The 17,764-nt window shown below is 37.5% G+C and overlaps 1 protein-coding gene across 1 annotated transcript in view; it reads left to right on the top strand.

The window, feature by feature from the left end:
• Positions 1-17,764, top strand: part of LOC129728720 (basement membrane-specific heparan sulfate proteoglycan core protein-like) — a 392,889-nt gene that overhangs the window by 128,558 nt on the left and 246,567 nt on the right. The window contains exons 5-7 of the mRNA XM_055687175.1: positions 7,831-8,115; positions 8,180-9,150; positions 9,203-9,320. Of these exons, the coding sequence (XP_055543150.1) occupies positions 7,831-8,115; positions 8,180-9,150; positions 9,203-9,320 (1,374 nt within the window). The remainder of the gene's footprint in view (positions 1-7,830; positions 8,116-8,179; positions 9,151-9,202; positions 9,321-17,764) is intronic.

The following is a 17,764-nucleotide window of genomic DNA, read 5'->3' as shown; positions in this document are numbered from 1 at the left end:
ATTGCCTGTGAAATCAATTTCTGTCATCTGGGCGTAATTCTGTTTCCGAAAACATTCATATTGAATGGTATTTGGTCATTTCCGGCTGTTTGCCAGACACCGGAAGTCACCATCTTAAAATTTAAGATTGTGTCTCTGATCAATTTTTAGCTTCTGTGCATCTTTCTGGTTCCAGAAATACCAATATTGGGAATCGTCCATTTCAGGCTGTTTTCCAGAAACCGGAAGTTGCCATCTTACAATTCAAAATGTTGTCTGAAGTCGATTTGTGGCTCCAGTGCATCATTACGGTTCCGGAAATACCCATATTGGGTGGTATTTGGTCATTTGCCGCTGTTTTTCCGACACCGGAAGTCGCCATTTTGGATTTCATAATGGCATTTGGAGACAATTTCTGGATTTTGAACGGCATACTGGTTAAAGAAAAACTCATATTGGGTGGTATTTGGTCATTTTCTAATGTTTTCAGAAACCGGAAGTCGCCATCTTAGAATTTAAAATGCTATCTGTGGTCGAATTTAGCTCCTGTGTATTATTCTAGATCCGGCTATTATTATGTTGGGTGGAAATCGGCCATTTTCGGCTGTTTTCCAGAAACCGGAAGCTGCCATCTTACAATCCAAAATGTTGTCTGAGGTCGATTAAGGAACATATTTGTTACCACTAAAAACATTCACCTGCCAATATGGTTCCATTTAGTTGATTAGTTCGCGAGATGTGCAGAAATTTGTGCAGAAACATGTACCTCCAGAAGAGGGAGGGGCGTCAAACCATTATGGACATATTTGTTACCTCTAAAAACATTCACATACCAAATTTGGTTGTATTTTCTTGATTGGTTCTTGAGCTGTGCGAAATTTGTGTTTCATTTTCATGGGATCCCTCCCTTATAGAAGAGGGAGTCGGGTTTCAAACCATTATGTACATAATTGTTACCACTAAAATCATTTACCTGCCAAATTTTGTTCCATTTGGTTGATTAGTTATCGAGATGTGCACAAATTTGTGTTTCATCCAACTATTATGGACATATTAATTACCCCTCAAAACATCCACATGCCAAATTCGGTTTCATTTGCTTGGTTTGTTCTTGAGTTGTGCAGAAATTTATGTTTCATTTGTATGGGACCCCTCCCTTCCAGAAGAGGGAGAGGTCTCAAACTATCATAGGAACCTTTATCGGCACCAAAAACCCCTACATACAAATTTTCACGTCGATTGGTTCGGTAGTTTTCGGGCCTATATGAATCAAACAGACAGACAGACTTGACTGCATTTTTATATGTAAAGATTACAACATCAATATTTTAGAACCTAGAGAGTGAATATCCATTTATTGGATTGAAGCGTTCATGTAAAGCTATTTTTACAAATAAAAAATTGAATGAGAAAGGCTGGGTCTGACCGCTAGGTGGATTAATTTAGGTTTTTTATTTGTAAGTTTGAGAGATGACTCGTTTGTATGACACTAGTTATGTTAAAATAAGTCGTGTAATACTGGAGATAATAGACTTTCGTTGTTTTAACAATTTAATACGTAACGGTTGCTTTACAAGGCCGGCGGTTCATGTGGGTAGTGTGGGTAGTAGTACCCACTCGGAAAATGTCTCTGTGGGTACTTACCCACACGGAATTATCCCCCTCCATTGCTTACTACCCACTTGGGAAAATAATGTGACGCCGGCCCTGGCAAGTTCAATTTTAATCAAATGAAAAGAGAACGTATAGGGCAGTCAAACTTTGAAACCACGTGTTGAATCATAATTCATCAGTTAACCTTTAACTAGCCTGTTCATCTGATATCAATATTGTTCGAATCGGTTGTGTAGTTTCTAAGATAATATAGTTTCGTGATTTTAACATTTCGATACATTACAGACGAAGTTACAGTCCGATTACAGTAAAATTCAGTAAAGTGTTATAAGGCAGCTAGACCTTGCATTTGACACTAATTTTGTGGAAATCGGCTCAACCATCTCTGAGAAAAGTAAGTGAGTTTATACTACGGGATATGTTTCTTTTCAAAGTTGGATTTCACATTTTTAAACATAACAGGCAAAGTAATAATCTGTTTGCAAAAAAAAAAATCAATAGGGTCATATGGGGCAACAAAACCTTCCATATAACACTGATTTTATGAAAATGGGTTCAGCCATCTCTGAGAAACATGAGTGAGATTAAATAGTCTCCAGAACACTTTTATTTCCATAACTTCTGAATCACAAGTTCAATCCTAATAAAATTCACAAGCTTTGGGCTATTTAGGTAGCCCGTTTATTTGGAATTAATTTTGTTCAAATCGGTTGTGTAGTTTCTGAGATATTTATGTTTCGTTATTTTTACATTTTGATACATAACCTCTAAACTAAAAATCCGATTACAAAAAACTTCAGCGGGGTCTTATGGGGCATATAGACCTTTCAGTTGCAATTAATTTCATTGAAATCGGTTCAGCCATCTCTGAGAAAATCGAGTGAAATTGGGAGAACGTTACACACACATACAGAAAATGCTCAACTCGTCGAACTGAGTCGAGGCATTCGGCTCTTTTGAGTACTTTTATACCTTTAGTTTTTGCAGTGATTGCTATACCTTTCTAGGAGAAAGGCAAAAACTTAAATAATTAGGAGTAAAATATTTGTGCTGAAGAAATAGCGAAATACAAGAAATGACTCTGAATTTCGTACACTTCGTTCACGAGCAATACCGGGAACGTACAAATGGCACAATACCAAATTTAAATTTTGTTGAGGCCACATGTTTTGATCAATGCAGCTACAATTTTAAATAGTTTTTGAATTTCGTTTCTTTTCATAACTTTTGAACCACATATCAAATTGCTATAACATTTCTTACTTGTGAGTTTGAGAGACAACCCGTTCGTATGAAATTAGTTATGTTCAAATAAGTCGTGTAATCTTTGAGATAATAGACTTTCGTTGTTTTTATAAAACGAGTGAATTTTAAAAGTCATCGGAACATGTTTCTTTTCACAACTTTCGAACCACGTGTCTAATCATTATGACACTAACCTTTAACTAGCCTGTTCATTTGATATTATTATTGTTCAAATCGGTTGGGTAGTTTCTGAGAAAATGGAATTTCGTGATTTTCTCATTTTGATACATTACAGATAAAGTTACAGATCGATTACAGTGAAATTCAATAGGGTGTTATGAGGCAGCTAGACCTTTCTTTTGACACTAATTTTTGTGGAAACCGGTTCAGCCATCTCTAAGAAAAGTAAGTGAGTTTAAGTAGTCTTCGGAATATGTTTCTTTTCATTGCTGGTTTTCACATTTGTAAACATAACAGGCAAAGTAAAAGTCCGATTGCAAAAAAAAATCAATAGGGTCTTATGAGGCAGCTAGACCTTTCATATGACACTGATTTTGTGAAAATCGGTTCAGCCATCTTTGAGAAACATGAGTGAGATTAAACACTCTCCAGTTTCTGTTAATAACTTTTGAAACACATGTCTAATCTTTATGAAAATCAAAAGTTAAGGGTTTTTTAGGAAGCCAGTTCAATTAAAACCAATTTTGTTCAAATCGATTGAGTAGTTTCTGAGATAATGATGTTTCGTGATTTTCACATTTTTGAACATAACCTCTGAACCAAAAATCCGATTACAATAAAATTCAATAGGGTCTTATGGGGCAACTAGACCTTTCATTTGCAATTAATTTTATTGAAATCGGTCCAGCCATCTCTGAGAAAATCGAGTGAGATTGGGAGAGCGTTACACACACACACACACATACACACACACACATACACACACATACACACACACACACACACACACACACACACATACAGAAAATGCTCAGATCGTCGAACTGAGTCGAGTGATATACGACATTCGGCCCTTTTGAGCACTTTTATACCTTTAGTTTTTGCAGTGATTGCTTTACCTTTCTAGGAGAAAGGCAAAACGTATCAAACAATCGTTTACAATTTCATTATCAATTCGCATGAAAAACGGATTAAAAAACAAAACTTATTCAAGTTCACTCCAGAAATTCATGATCGATTTTTGTAGCAAATGTTAGCAGAAGAGTAGGTTTCAGGGTTTTTATGCCGTCGAACAATCGCCTCAGATCCGCTGACAATTTTTCGTTAAGCCCAAATAATGTAATTCCCATCTGTAAAACTTTGCTTAAGATCGCTGAATCACCGCTGGTGTCTGATTTTAAGAATACTTCTGAATCACCGATTCCAGCTCTTGCTGCATTTCGTTAATAACTGAAGAGTCCAATACTTTTAGTTTGTTGAAGATAAAGCTGAGTGTTTGGCAGGCAGGATTTAGAGCATTTGAATGCCTACGTAATTTATGTGAAATCGCGGCAACGACCCAAGTTACACTGACTGAGTTTTATTAATTTATTTATTTCTGGTCGCATTGATTTACGGGTTTCAATTTTTTTTTATCAATTTACAGGCTTCAAAATTTTTTGTCAATAAACAAAGTAAAAATCAAGCAACTATCCGCTTAGTAGTAAACTCATTAGCAAAAAATGCCATTAGACGAAGAAAATATTTCTTAATTGTTCGTTTACTGAATAAGACAGCATATACTTTTGTCAAAAAAATTTAAGCAAATAATTTGATATTACACGCAAGCAAATATTGATCGTCATTTCAAGCAAATATTTGCTTCATATAATGCACACTTTGAAGCTGCTTTACACTTCTACGACGTAAGTTTCGTGTTCTGATACGATATTTAGTTTTATTCAGTGGCGTAGCTGTGGTTTGGTGGGCCTAGTGCGGTAACAAAAATGGGGGCCCCCCATGAAAATGACTGGGCAGTTTTTTTTTCATAAAAGGAATTGAGACAAACAAAAAAAAAAGATTTTTCTACTTATTTATTCCGTTTTCCGCAAAATCAAAAAATAGGTTGATTTAGATACTCACTTTCCGTGCTTTTTGATTGGCAAAATCAGAAGTTTCAGATTTAAAATCAATGGAATCAGTGATTTCACGTTCGATTGATAAAATGACAGGGTTTGTTAATCTCAAGTTACTCATCGTTGACCTCAAATAGTTATAGAGTTCATTAATCTGTTGAGAACTTGTGGCAATTTCCTTTCCTCTTCACCTGGCATTCTCTTTTTTCGACGAAAACGTTTTTATGGTTTTGGGCCAATTTCTAGTTCAGTACACTTTTCTTCTTCATACTTTAGATCACATTCCTCAATTTCTTCTCGCTTATTGGTCAAAAATTAATGTGCCATTAACTTCTTAGCACACTCCAGTATATAAGAGTGGAGCTCATTTTCAACAATGTTTGCAGGACCTGTTTTTCCAGGCAAAGGAGGTGATGCAGAGAGCCTGAAACGAAAGCATTTTTTCCAACAAACGGAGGAACAATGATGCCTGTTGTAAGAATATATTCGAGGACCGGGCGTGTTCACTTATACAGGCACCTTCTGCATTTCCTCATAATCGCATACCCCGAGATTACAAGGGTGCGTACACTGAAATTACGAATATCTCAAGAGCGGTTAGATATAACGCAAAACGGACAAAATTTACGCCCAAAGGGTCACAAAATCACAATGTTTGCCTATATAGGTATATGTTTTGTTGAAAAATTGCTTTTGTATCAAATATGACCTTTAGATCTTTTGCGCCGCCAGGTCTCGGAAACATTTTTGAAAATAAACCCCACCCTAGTATCATGTTTACTCTGTCCGTGTGGAATCACAACCCAAGTAACAATTCTATAGCTACTTGGTTTTCTAACGGTTTTGTCACAGCAATAAATAAAACTTACAATAAAACCGGCAAGAGTCAATGCGATTTTGCTTTATTATTGGTTTTATTATTACTATCTATTGCCCCATAAAACCACTCCAGCTTACTGTCAAATAACATAGAAACCAGTTTTATTGCGATCATTCAAAATCTAAAAAACTCCTAGTTGGCTATAAAAAATATCTCATAAAATCGTAATAAATGCCCAGTATTAACCTGTCAAACTTGTAAACAAATATATGCTGGCAATGATATACATACAGGTGAGACAAAACCGGCTTATTCGGTGTTGTGTGATGCAGAATTCTGTCGCAGTCTCCGTAAGATGAGTGTAAAATGCTTTTGAGCATCTTGCAGCGCATTTGTGAACATTGATGACGTAGAACTCCAAAAATCTAATAAAGTAACAGGACAAACTTAGTACTGTTCGGTAGTATTTTTTAAATTCTATCGCCAGTTTGTCTTGTTTCAGTTGAAAATAATTTCCTATGTCGTTAAATTATGCGTCCTTAAAAATAAGGTAGGGGCAAGACGCTATTGATAAATTTCGAAATATATTCAATATTCAATTAAACTAAGTATGTATCGTTGCATTTTTCGTGCACCTCTCTATTTATATCAAAGCTCGTTGATTCCTCATTATCGTCGGTGTGATGTCAGATTTTTCATAAAAATAAAGTTGTCTAGGTCCCAGGGATTTACCATATTTTTCTCTAATAATACAGACATCCAACCTTAGCCGCACCTTACAACATATATATCATTGAACTAGGCTTATTGCAGTTACGATTGATACCAACTATTTACCAACCGCGCCATATTGATCTTTTGAAATTTTTAATGATCTTGAAACGAAAATCGAATCGTCGTCTGACTAACAAGTAAATTGAACATCCAAAGTTGATTTTGATCTATCTCTGTATTGAAGAACACGGCTAGATTTTTTTTCTGAAAACCTGAGCTAAAACAATCCAATTCATTTTTGCTAACAATGAGATCATTTTTGTAAGCCCGTTCTATTTTGATGGCGCAGAAATTTTAAGCGCCTATGTTCTCAAAATGCACGACAAATTTTCATGCGCATTTGCTTGAGAGCTACAAAACCTACCAGAAACCCCTTTTTATTTCTTATCTTTTTACAATATCACCATCAAATGAAATCGATTGCACGATGATAACCAACACAGGTGAAACATTTCTCCCGCGACGAGATATTTCCTTATTAAAAAAAAGTGACGTGATGTTCTGGTGTGTGTGCAGGAACGGCACAACAAATCAACTTATTACGGTTGCTGTCAAGCAATGAAAAGTACAATTGGACTTATTGTGGCAAGTAGCAGAGCGCAATAATGCAACCAAACTTATTATTGCCAGCTGCTTATAGTATGCGGTACTCTTTCCATGTGGTTTTGAAGCAGTTTTATTGCCATTCTTATAATTGCTTCAATAAGCTTGGCAAGGGTGGGCCACCTGGCTGTAAAGCAAACTTACAGCGGTTATCAGAAGGTTCTGATAGTATTTCTAGTTTTAACAGCAGTTTTGCGAAATTGGTCATGAAAACCGCTAGAAGAATGCAATACGACTTAAATTGTTACTTGGAAGAGCAGAGTGGCGAGCACAAATACATGAGGTTGAGTTTAGATGAGCATGCTGACCGGTTCGGTGTTCGCAAGACTTTGGGCCCCCCTTGAGTGGTGGGCCTGGTGCGGACCGCACCAACCGCACCCCCGTAGCTACACTACTGGTTTTATTGCAATATTGTATGGAAAATTTTTCGAGGAGCTCGGGAATCCCGGAAATCAATATTTCTATTCCCGGGATCCGGGAGTCCCGGGAAAAGGTAGTTCCCGGGAAATCGTTCCCGGGATTGCAAACCCTAATTCATATACAAGAAGTCAAATTCCTTCACATTCTTCTTAGAACACGTATCACAATTTTCACAATCCTTGCTCTAGTGTCCAAATCCTCCACATTTGAAGCATCTCAACACATTTACCACGGGATTTTACTAAGCACCGATCAATAATAATAATATATTATTTTGTTTCTTTTTTCACATCCCTGCAGCTACAACCTCCGGTCACTTCTCTCACTATTGTGGGGGTAGAAGGCCCGTGGATTGGTCAACGGCAGATTAAAGAAAGTGAATTCATTAATCACGATTTAGTAGTAACAAGGCACGGTGTGCAGCTAAGATTGGCGAATATTATTCCCGGGCGACAAATTCCATACTACTCTCTACCAGCAGAATATAAAGGAAATCAACTCAAATCTTACGGTGGAACAATTCGATATCAGATTGAATACGATGGAATCGGCCTGCCTAATAAATCGCCAGATGTAATAGTAAAGGTAAAGTGTTTCAAATTGTCATAAAATTTATTTAAGTAATACTACTTTTATATCCCGTAAATAGGGACACAACATGGTTCTAATGTATTACCAAAGCACTCCTTTTTATCCAAATGAAAGAAATGCTGTATATGCTCACTTTCTGCCGGGAGTTTGGCGCAAACTAGACAATTCTTTAGCTACACGAGAAGATGTAATGATGACACTGACTAGTGTCGAAAGTATTTTATTAAAAATGTTGTATGTAGATGGGATGGAACGTAACATAGAACTACTCGGTATTACAATGGATTCCGCTGCAAGTAACGATTTTGGTTTGGGTTCCGCAACACTTGTCGAGGAGTGTAGATGCCCACCTGGGTATAAGGGTTTATCGTGTGAAAATTGTGATATTGACTACGTCCGGCAAAGTACTGGTCCGTGGTTAGGGCGGTGTACCACTAAATTACAAGACTGCCACCCAGGTTATTATGGCGATCCTAACCGTGGAATCCCATGTCAACCTTGTCCATGCTCTACTTCAAATAATAAATCAAGAGCAAGAACATGTTTCTTGAACAGCTATAACGTTGTAGTTTGCAATTGTGATGAAGGATATACGGGTGACAGATGCCAGCTATGTGCTCCAGGCTACATAGGTGATTCAAACACTGGCAGTTGCGAGTTGCCTCCTGCTTCTAACTGCAATTCCAAAGGCACCAAACAAGTGCTTCAAGATGGTAAATGTCTTTGCAAAACAGGAATTACCGGAAACTACTGTGATCGATGTCAATCTGAGCATTTCTTCATGCACGAAAATGGTTGTGTTGAGTGTTTTTGCATGGGTGTATCGAGAGTATGCACTAGCACTAGCCTAATGAGAGACACTTTGCAAGCAGTTTTCAACGATGGTCAATCAGGATCAGGATTTTCTCTCGTCTCTGATTATACAAATCCAGCAATAATCGCCACTGATCTTCAAACCTCCAGTCGTGGAATAGTATATCGCAACTTCGGGACCAGTGACGACACATTTTACTGGAGATTACCTGAAAAGTAATTTATTTACAAAAAATAGAATATTAATTATACTTTCTTTCAATTTTAGATTTCTTGGCAATAAACTAACTTCTTACGGTGGATTCTTGAACTACACGCTACGATATACTCCACATTCTTCAGGGGGTGCATCTAGGAATAACTCCCCTGATGTTGTACTTCATAGTGTAAGTTTCTAAAATTTTAGAAAATAAATGTAGGATTTATAATAATAATCTTGTAAAGGGTAAAAATTAAAACGTGCAACTTTTTCAAAAATTTGTAAAACGACATTCATGACATTACTAATACATTATGATTTTTGAAGTAGAATACTTCTCTCAGGAAGTTCGGCTACATAGGGATGTGAAATGATAATCTAAAACCGAAAAAAGTGAAAAATATGTCCAATTTTAAATGCTAATAAATCGGTTAGTATTCGATGGATTTCCTTCGTTCTTGCAGCAATAGATTGGGAAATCTTCTAAGATTCTTCCCAAATGAAGATAATTGTTATTTTATTATTCAAACTATTGTACTATTGAAAATAGTCAGGCATCGTCAAAACAGAAAATCGGACCTCTGATTGGTCGTTATATGATTGCTTCCCAAGCACGGTCGACAGAATCATATACCTTGCAATAGAGATGCACCGAATAGCACTATTCGGCCTTCAGCCGAATATAGAATAACCTTTTTTCCATTATTCGGTGAGACGAATATTCGGCCGTATATTCGGCTGAACACAACGTTGATCGTATGATAACAAAATAACCAAATGGGTATTATTTGAAGTTTAAGTTGTTTCTGTCGCTTTCCAATTGTTCATGTACGAAAACGATTGAAAATTGTCCGAACTATTGCATAAGAAATAATTAATTTTGCGTCTATGGAATAAGGCACGCTAATCCGTGGCGCACCTACTTTTGTTCTTATTTGAGTTGTCGTTTAAAAATAATGTTTTTGAGGATTATGGTTAACACAATTTAAAAGTTTGTGTTACAACTACATTTTAAAACAAAATGCGAGAAATGAACGAGAACTGAGGATGTGACCTTGGCTCAGAAAAAATATACCTCATGCAGACAAGACATGAAATATTGTGTGGAGATTGCGGTTCGTGTTCCGTTTTAATGAGATATAGGTGCTTATTACGGGAGTCACTTCACGGTGAAATATATTTCACTCTCACGCTCACTTCACTTTTTGAGACCTATTCCCGATTCCACCTCAAGTTAGGTGACAAAAATCACCTCCGTGGAGTGAGATTGACAGTGAAGTGAAATTGAGAATAGGACAAGTGAAATGAGTTTGTTTCCCAGCTCAAAAATGCCTATGTCCCAGAAAGTCGTTTTTTCCCCTTTTTTTTTAATAACACCAGATCTTGACGTGTTCTGCATTTCTAAGACATTCGGCAGCAAAAAAATGTTTTTTTCGGTATCGAAAATTTCCTTCAGGAGTTTGCATTATTTCCATCGGGCAAAAAAATGAAAATTTGGCCGCTTTAAGGCACGGATCAAATTCTGATTCGCTTCGTTACTGAAGAATTAATCCAATATTTACCATTAAATCACAAATCAATCAACATTAAGACTTATGGCATCTTCGTGGAATCATTTCGCCGTTCAAAACGGTCGTGAAATAATTCCCCGCGAAACGTCGCTTTTTTCGTTCTCACTTCACTGATATGACACTCATTATATTATGCGACGTTTTTCTCACTTACGTGAGTCCGGTAATAGGATTTTGTTCACTTCACTCTGATTTCACCGTGAAGTGACTCCTGTAATAAGCACCATATTCCTTTCTAAGCCCAAGTTACATCTTCAGTTTTTGTTTACCCCCGTTCATAAAACTTTGCACTATACTTTTATATTATTTTCTGATAATCATTGGCCACTATTCGGCTTATTTGGCATATTCGGCCGAATAATAAACTTACTATTCGGCGAGCCGAATGCAATTCAAAATATGCTATTTGGCCTATATAAGAGCCTGTTTCAACCGAAGCCGCTCATAGGGGGGAGGGGGTATTCTGAGCGTTACGATTTATTACACAGGGCTGGGGGGAGGTAAGTTCAGTGTTGCGTAATGAAAAATCCCAGGAGAAACTCTCCAAAAACGAGCATTTTTATCAAGGAAATCCTTCTGCAGTATTACGTAATTTTTATGGTGGGATAGATTTTGGCGTTACGTTTCGTTACATATGAGGGGGTGGGGGTCCAAAAATCGGGTTTTCGCGTTACGTAATTTATGGATGTCGCCTTAGCAGTGCAGTGGATACCAGCGATAGCGGATAGCGGCCACAGCTGTGGCATAGCAATGGATAGAGCACTAGTTGCAGCGGATCTCAGTATCGATAGCAGCTGGGTCAGCTGATGCAGGGGCAGCGGATACCAATGGCAGCGTAAAGCGGCCACAACTGTGGCATGGCTACGGATAGCGTAGCAGTTGCAGCGGGTATATCTGACCATGAAGCATTTATGCAATAATTGAATGAAAATTGCAATTGCAGCAATCGGCCTTTTTCAAGGCTACTAAATGTATTTGGAAGAGCATAATGACTGGTTATTAATAAACTGCAACTGAGGTTTGATGCTGCTGCAAATGCACAGCAGTGTGATGTTTATTACAATTTGTTGATACTGTGCTTAACAAGCGGTATATACGAAACAAGTCCGATTTCGAACAGAAAAGCTCGGCACGTCCTCCTCACGATGCTGAGTTTGTTTAGAAAATTCATTAACAAGGATGTAACGTCTTGAAGAAAACGGTTGTAGCTTGACATCACAGCAGAATTTCGACCTTCATACTCATGTCTACCATCGGCAATATCAAACACGCAACAATCTGCTTCCATGCGACACGGGGACGGGAACATTTTTTTCTTCCAAGCCGCACAACACGACACAATACATGTTATTTTGTTGCCTTAATGAGAGCTCTATCGTTCCGGCTCGACAGAATGTCCACAAGAAATCGTGTTTGTACATCCGTGTTATGAAACTGAGAAAATCTGTAAGAGCTGATATAAAAGGCGGGGCCAGAATGAATGAGATGTATTTTCCGTACATTAGTATTACGACATACGAAATAAAATTTTTCCAACGTTGTAGAATGGTATAACTGGAAATAATTAAGTCACACCTATTTTTCCAGTTATATCATTCTACAACGTTCGAAAAATTTACGTTCGTTTATTTACTAGAAAAATGACTGACACGCAAGCAGCCGGGTTATCTTTCTTGTAAAAGTATTCTACTTTAACCTTGCGGTCGTGGCTTTGCACACAACCCTCCTGTGATTTTTTTTCCAACTTTTATCTAAGTAATTTATTATTTTTAATTGTTATACCGCTAACTGTAACTGTATGTATTCATTCGGGTACTAGTCGTCGGCCGATACAGTCGAATTATAAAGTGCCTCCGAGTGATGTGCAGTGTGTGACAATAGTGACCTCGGCACGTATTTTGCTACAACAATACTATTAATCTGCAATCTTTTGGAAACCAAAAAAATTTAACCCCCAGTAGGGTAGAGCGGGGCTAGTTGGTCATTTTTGGTACAAACGTTCTGTAACTTTTAGCAGGAAATATTATGGCAAAAACTAATTACATGAACATGTTGTGTTAACTCTATAGCTTCTATAAAACCCAAATTAATCCACCTAGCGGTGAGACGAAGCCTTTCTCATTCGAACTTATTATTTGTAAAATAGATTTACACGAGCAAAAAAGACACCTTGAAAATTTCTGCTGGATTCATTTTCCACTTCAAATAACGAATTTCTGGTAGCTAATAGCACAACTATACCGAACATTTCAAATATAACATTTACGCACATATGAGCATATGATAATACATATACATGCAATTACCATGAAATATATATGTTTCAAAAGCATCACGCGAAAAATTCAGATGACTACTCCTGGTTACCGGAATACATCCTAAAATGACCAAATTCTGCCTAATTTGGGTCTTTCGATGGTGAAGATGCCGACTTTTAGTTTCTGGAAAACAGCTTAAAGTGACCAAATATCCATTATCAGCATTGCGGAAGCGTTATACCCAGAGGCCAGAAATCAACTCAGGACGCCATTTCAAATTTCTAAATAGTAGCTTCCGATTTATGGAGACAACCTAAAAGGGACAAACATCATCCAATGTTTTTCAGGAAACGGGATAGTGCTCGGAAGCCAGGATGAACTCTAGACTTCACTTTGAAACCGAATTTGCAGCTTCCGGTTTCTGGGAAACATCCTTAAATTGGCAAATTCAATCCAATGAAGGTATATCCACTCTTTGGGTTCTAAAATATTGATGTTATATAGATATGAAGAAAAAATTATGTAGAGACTAATTTTGTTAAAATCGGTCCAACCATTCTGAAAAAAATTAGTGAGCTTAAGCAGTCTTTGGAATATGTTCCTTTTCACAAGGTGATTTTCTTTTTTATGCATAAAGTTATAGCCCAATTACAATAAAATTCAATAGGGTCTTGTGGGGTAACGACACTGATTGATTCAGCTATCAGCTAGAAATGAGTGAGTTTCAAAGCCTTCGGAACACATTCATTTTAAAAACTTTTGAACCACATGTTTAATAATTAATTAAGGGTTTTCAAGACAGCCCGTTCATTTGACACCAGTTTTGTTTAAATTGGTTGTGTAGTTTCTAAGATAATGAAGTTTCGTGATCTTCACAATTTGAAACACGGTACCTAAGCTAAAAATCCGATTACAGTGAAATTCAAAAGCGTGTTATAAGGCCACTAGACCTTTCGTTGGCAACTGATTTCGTGAAAATCGGTCCAACCATCTCTGAGAAAAGTAAGTGAGTTTCGGCAGGCTTTGGTTTTAGCTTTGCTTTTGTAATGTGATTTCACATTTTTATAAATAACGGACAAAGTTACCAACCGATTACAATGAAATTTTATAGCAACCTATGGGACAACCAGACCTTTCGTCCGAGATCAATTTTGTGGAAATCGGCCCAGCCATCTCTGAGAAAAACGAGTGAGTTTAAACAGCCTCTGGAAAACATTTCCTCACAAAACTTTTGAACCATATGCAGAATCATTATGAAATTTATAAATTGAAAGTTCTGGAGATAGCCCGTTCATTAGACACCAGTCTTATTAAAATCGGGTTTGTAGTTTCTGAGATAATGATGTTTCCAGGGCTAGTAGCGAGTCACTTTTTAGTGACTTTGTCACTATTTTTAGCCTAGTCACTAAAAAGTCACTATTTACGCCAAAAAGTCACTAAAGTCACTATTTTACGACAAAATGGTCACTTAAGTCAATTTTTTAGCTTTAAATGTATAAATTATCTATTGTTGTATTGCAACATACTTTAGAAAGCTTGCTTCTCATTTACAGAATATTTGGACAGTTCGGTTTGTAAGGCATTTGTTAACTTTTCCATCATAGAAGTTTCATGCCAGGCAATGTTTACAAATTTCTCATCGAAGTGAACAGTGCAGAATAGTTACGAACGAATTGTCTAAGAGCTGCAAAGGAATGTAAAGGTTTATTCTACAAGCTACTCGCGTCTTAAACCAGTGTTGTGCGTGAAATTACGTTTGTAGTTTGATTTGCTTGTCTCAAATCAACTGTTCCTCCTGGTTGAAGTGGACTCAAAAGTTTCGAGCTTATATTGTGCATAGTCGTGTTTAGGTCTCAATTCGTAGGATTTTGCTTTCAATCATCCGAACCTACCGGTGTTTACCAGATACCATTTCGAAATTCCATAATGATAACCCGTTCTACGTGTGTAGGTTATAACCTACCAGGGAATTCTTCTACTAGATATCCCTGTACGCGCCTTTGGCGCGGAATTAATACACAATATAACGGTGGATTAACTGACTTTATTTTTCGTACATCACTACTTAAATATACCCTACCGGTAACTCAGAGAGAGAGACTTTTCCCCTTCGATCCGGTCACCACATACCTAGCTGTTCTATACTGGCCTATGGCATGTCTTGGCCTGTCTCTTTCTCGTGCTTAACTTTTAGTACATACAATTAACTACTTGAGAGCGCTATAACATGTGCTCCAAAACACGTGCGCTAGCGTGAGCGCTAAGAACCCGCGCGTGAGCATGGGCGACGCTGAGCGACGCTACCGTTTGTCGAGTTCTTTATTTTTGTTTATTCAATGCCTCGGTGGCTTAGTGACTATTCATCGCGGAAGGCAAAGTGTTTTCGCCAACGCTTGCATAGCAGGACCGTTGGCGGTCTTTCTTCAAGATTTTTCCTGTTTTCTTCACAAATGGTCTTGTATTTGGTGGACAACGGCAGACGGCCTTGTCCCGCTTTTACACTCTACCTGTTTTCATTTCATTCAACAGAAGGCTTACTGTCTTTCGGACTAAGCTAAAAATGTACCGTATGACAAAACTCTGCGTGACGGAACATAAGGTATTTTCTGCGCGAGTGTGACGTCACATCTGCCACCCCGCCTAGTTGGCCATTATCTAGAAGAGATAATGGTCACATGGTCCGTTCTGACGGCCGATAGGTGTGTTTTTCATAACAATTATTTTTCGCGTTTTTATGCTATTATATACATATTCGTTTTCATGATATTCCTTCTTTCCTTTGCACGTAAAATTCAATTGATTACAATGGTGCTACATATCATTTCTACATAAATTAACGTTTCCAGACATGGATTTTCTTCACAACAAATTGACAAATGTTCGCTCGCCTGGTGCGCTGCGCCTTGTAGATATCCGCCGCTTGGCTGTCGTATTCAAGCGACGGGTTACAGGGGGTTTGAAACGAGAGGGTGCGTCTGGCAGTAGAGGTTCTCATCGGTTGGTTGTGGTGTCATCCTCGCGAACTCATCCCTAAGGCTTCATCGGGTTATTTCCAATAGTTCAATGGTTATAATTGCACTTCAATGAAGGCTGCAGTTCATCTGGCTGTTTTACGATTGTTCAGAGTTTGTTGTTGAACCTAAATGTTGGGTTAGCCGTGTCCCTTTGACATAGATCGGCTGTATTTTTTTTTTTTTTGCTTATAGTATTGTTACGCGCCGTGTGGCGAAATGATTTGCGATTGCCACCGGCTCTGTTGCATAATGCAGTCACTTGGTTTAGCATCTTTAACCGCCTGCGCGGGGTGTATAATTACCCGCTAACATATGTGCGCACACTATCAAATCGTAGTGCGGAAAGAACATAGTTGATTAAACACGAGCAAAATTTTATAGCGTCATTTTACTTGTTTGGCTTTGACCTCGAATCCTTATTTGTAGAAGTCAATAACTCTCTATGAGTAATATATATTTGGAGCAAATTATTACTCCCTTCTTTGCATAGTTTGATGTATTCGTCTTCGCGCTGAAGTCTCGATTCAGGTTCGACCATGAGCCGCTTTGATTGAGTTCTGTTACACATCTGGCCTCTTCAGGGGTCAAAAACTGGATACTGCTCGTCTCCTCTTGGTAATATCGTTTGGCTTTACCTCCATCTCGACCATAGACACCCGCCGTTCAACTCCCCTCGCAACCGTCTGCTTTCCTTTTCGCGCTGTACTGGGCATCATGGTATGCCCCATCTCGACATCCGTTGTAATCACCTCGGTCGTCTTCGATGATCAGGAACTCGTCTCGTTGTCAATTCTTAGATGCTAGTTGCCCTACTTAGCAAGTGGTGCATTATTTTTTTGCCATTATTTTATCAATTCTTTTTTGGTTTCGTTACTTTTTCCACTTGCTGTTTAAAACTACTGTTCACTCGCGTACGGGCTTCTTACATTCTATTTTCTATATTCTACCCTAGGCTTCTACTTACAATCTAGGCCCGTATTTCTCTTCTTGTTCGGATGACATAATTCGGTTTTTTCCCCCTACTAAGACGTACATCATTTGTTTTATACGATTTTACAAACATAACATTTCAAATGTGCATTGCTTAACTTTTTTTTTTTCATCATACATTCTCTAACTTTGGTATTCGATGGTTATTTTTGTTTTACATTAAGAATCATTTCGACACATATCAATTCATTTATCTGTATTAGGCTTTTCTTTCCGCGTTAAAATATCAGTTTAACTTATCTTGTGGCCCATTGTTGCCATTATTGCCTTTTTTTTATCAAAAACTTCTTCAAATGACTTTCTTCAGTTTTATTAAGTAGCTTAAATGATTTGCTTTAATTGCATTTTTTTTCATCTCATTGCTTTTTCACGTTAAAAATCTTCTTTCATTTTCCTAAAACTTTTTCGATTTACATAAAATGAGTCTATTTCGACACAATAGATTATTCTTTCATCTCTTTATCTTTGTTTCATCATGTTTTCTTCGAACAAACCGCATCGGTTCAATTTTTTTTTTTCCTTTGTCAGGTATTTTCTGTCCGTTTCATAAATAAATCTTTTAATTGTACAAACCGCGTTGATTGAATATTTATCGTTTTCTTCTGTCTTCATATACAATGTTCGTCTAATAACTGGCGTGTTCTCAACACCTCATATCACCTTCTATTTGCACTAAAAATGTCCCGTCACTTTCTCATCTGCTTTATTCTTTAATCTTTTGCATCTCTTTTGAATCTGTAATTATTTAGTTTCGATTCGTCTCTTGCTACTGTCATACTGTCATACTTACTTTACTTA

Source organism: Wyeomyia smithii, chromosome 3, assembly GCF_029784165.1.
Source record: "Wyeomyia smithii strain HCP4-BCI-WySm-NY-G18 chromosome 3, ASM2978416v1, whole genome shotgun sequence".
Taxonomy (NCBI): Eukaryota; Metazoa; Arthropoda; class Insecta; order Diptera; family Culicidae; genus Wyeomyia; species Wyeomyia smithii.
This window is presented reverse-complemented; position numbering and strand designations above follow the sequence as displayed.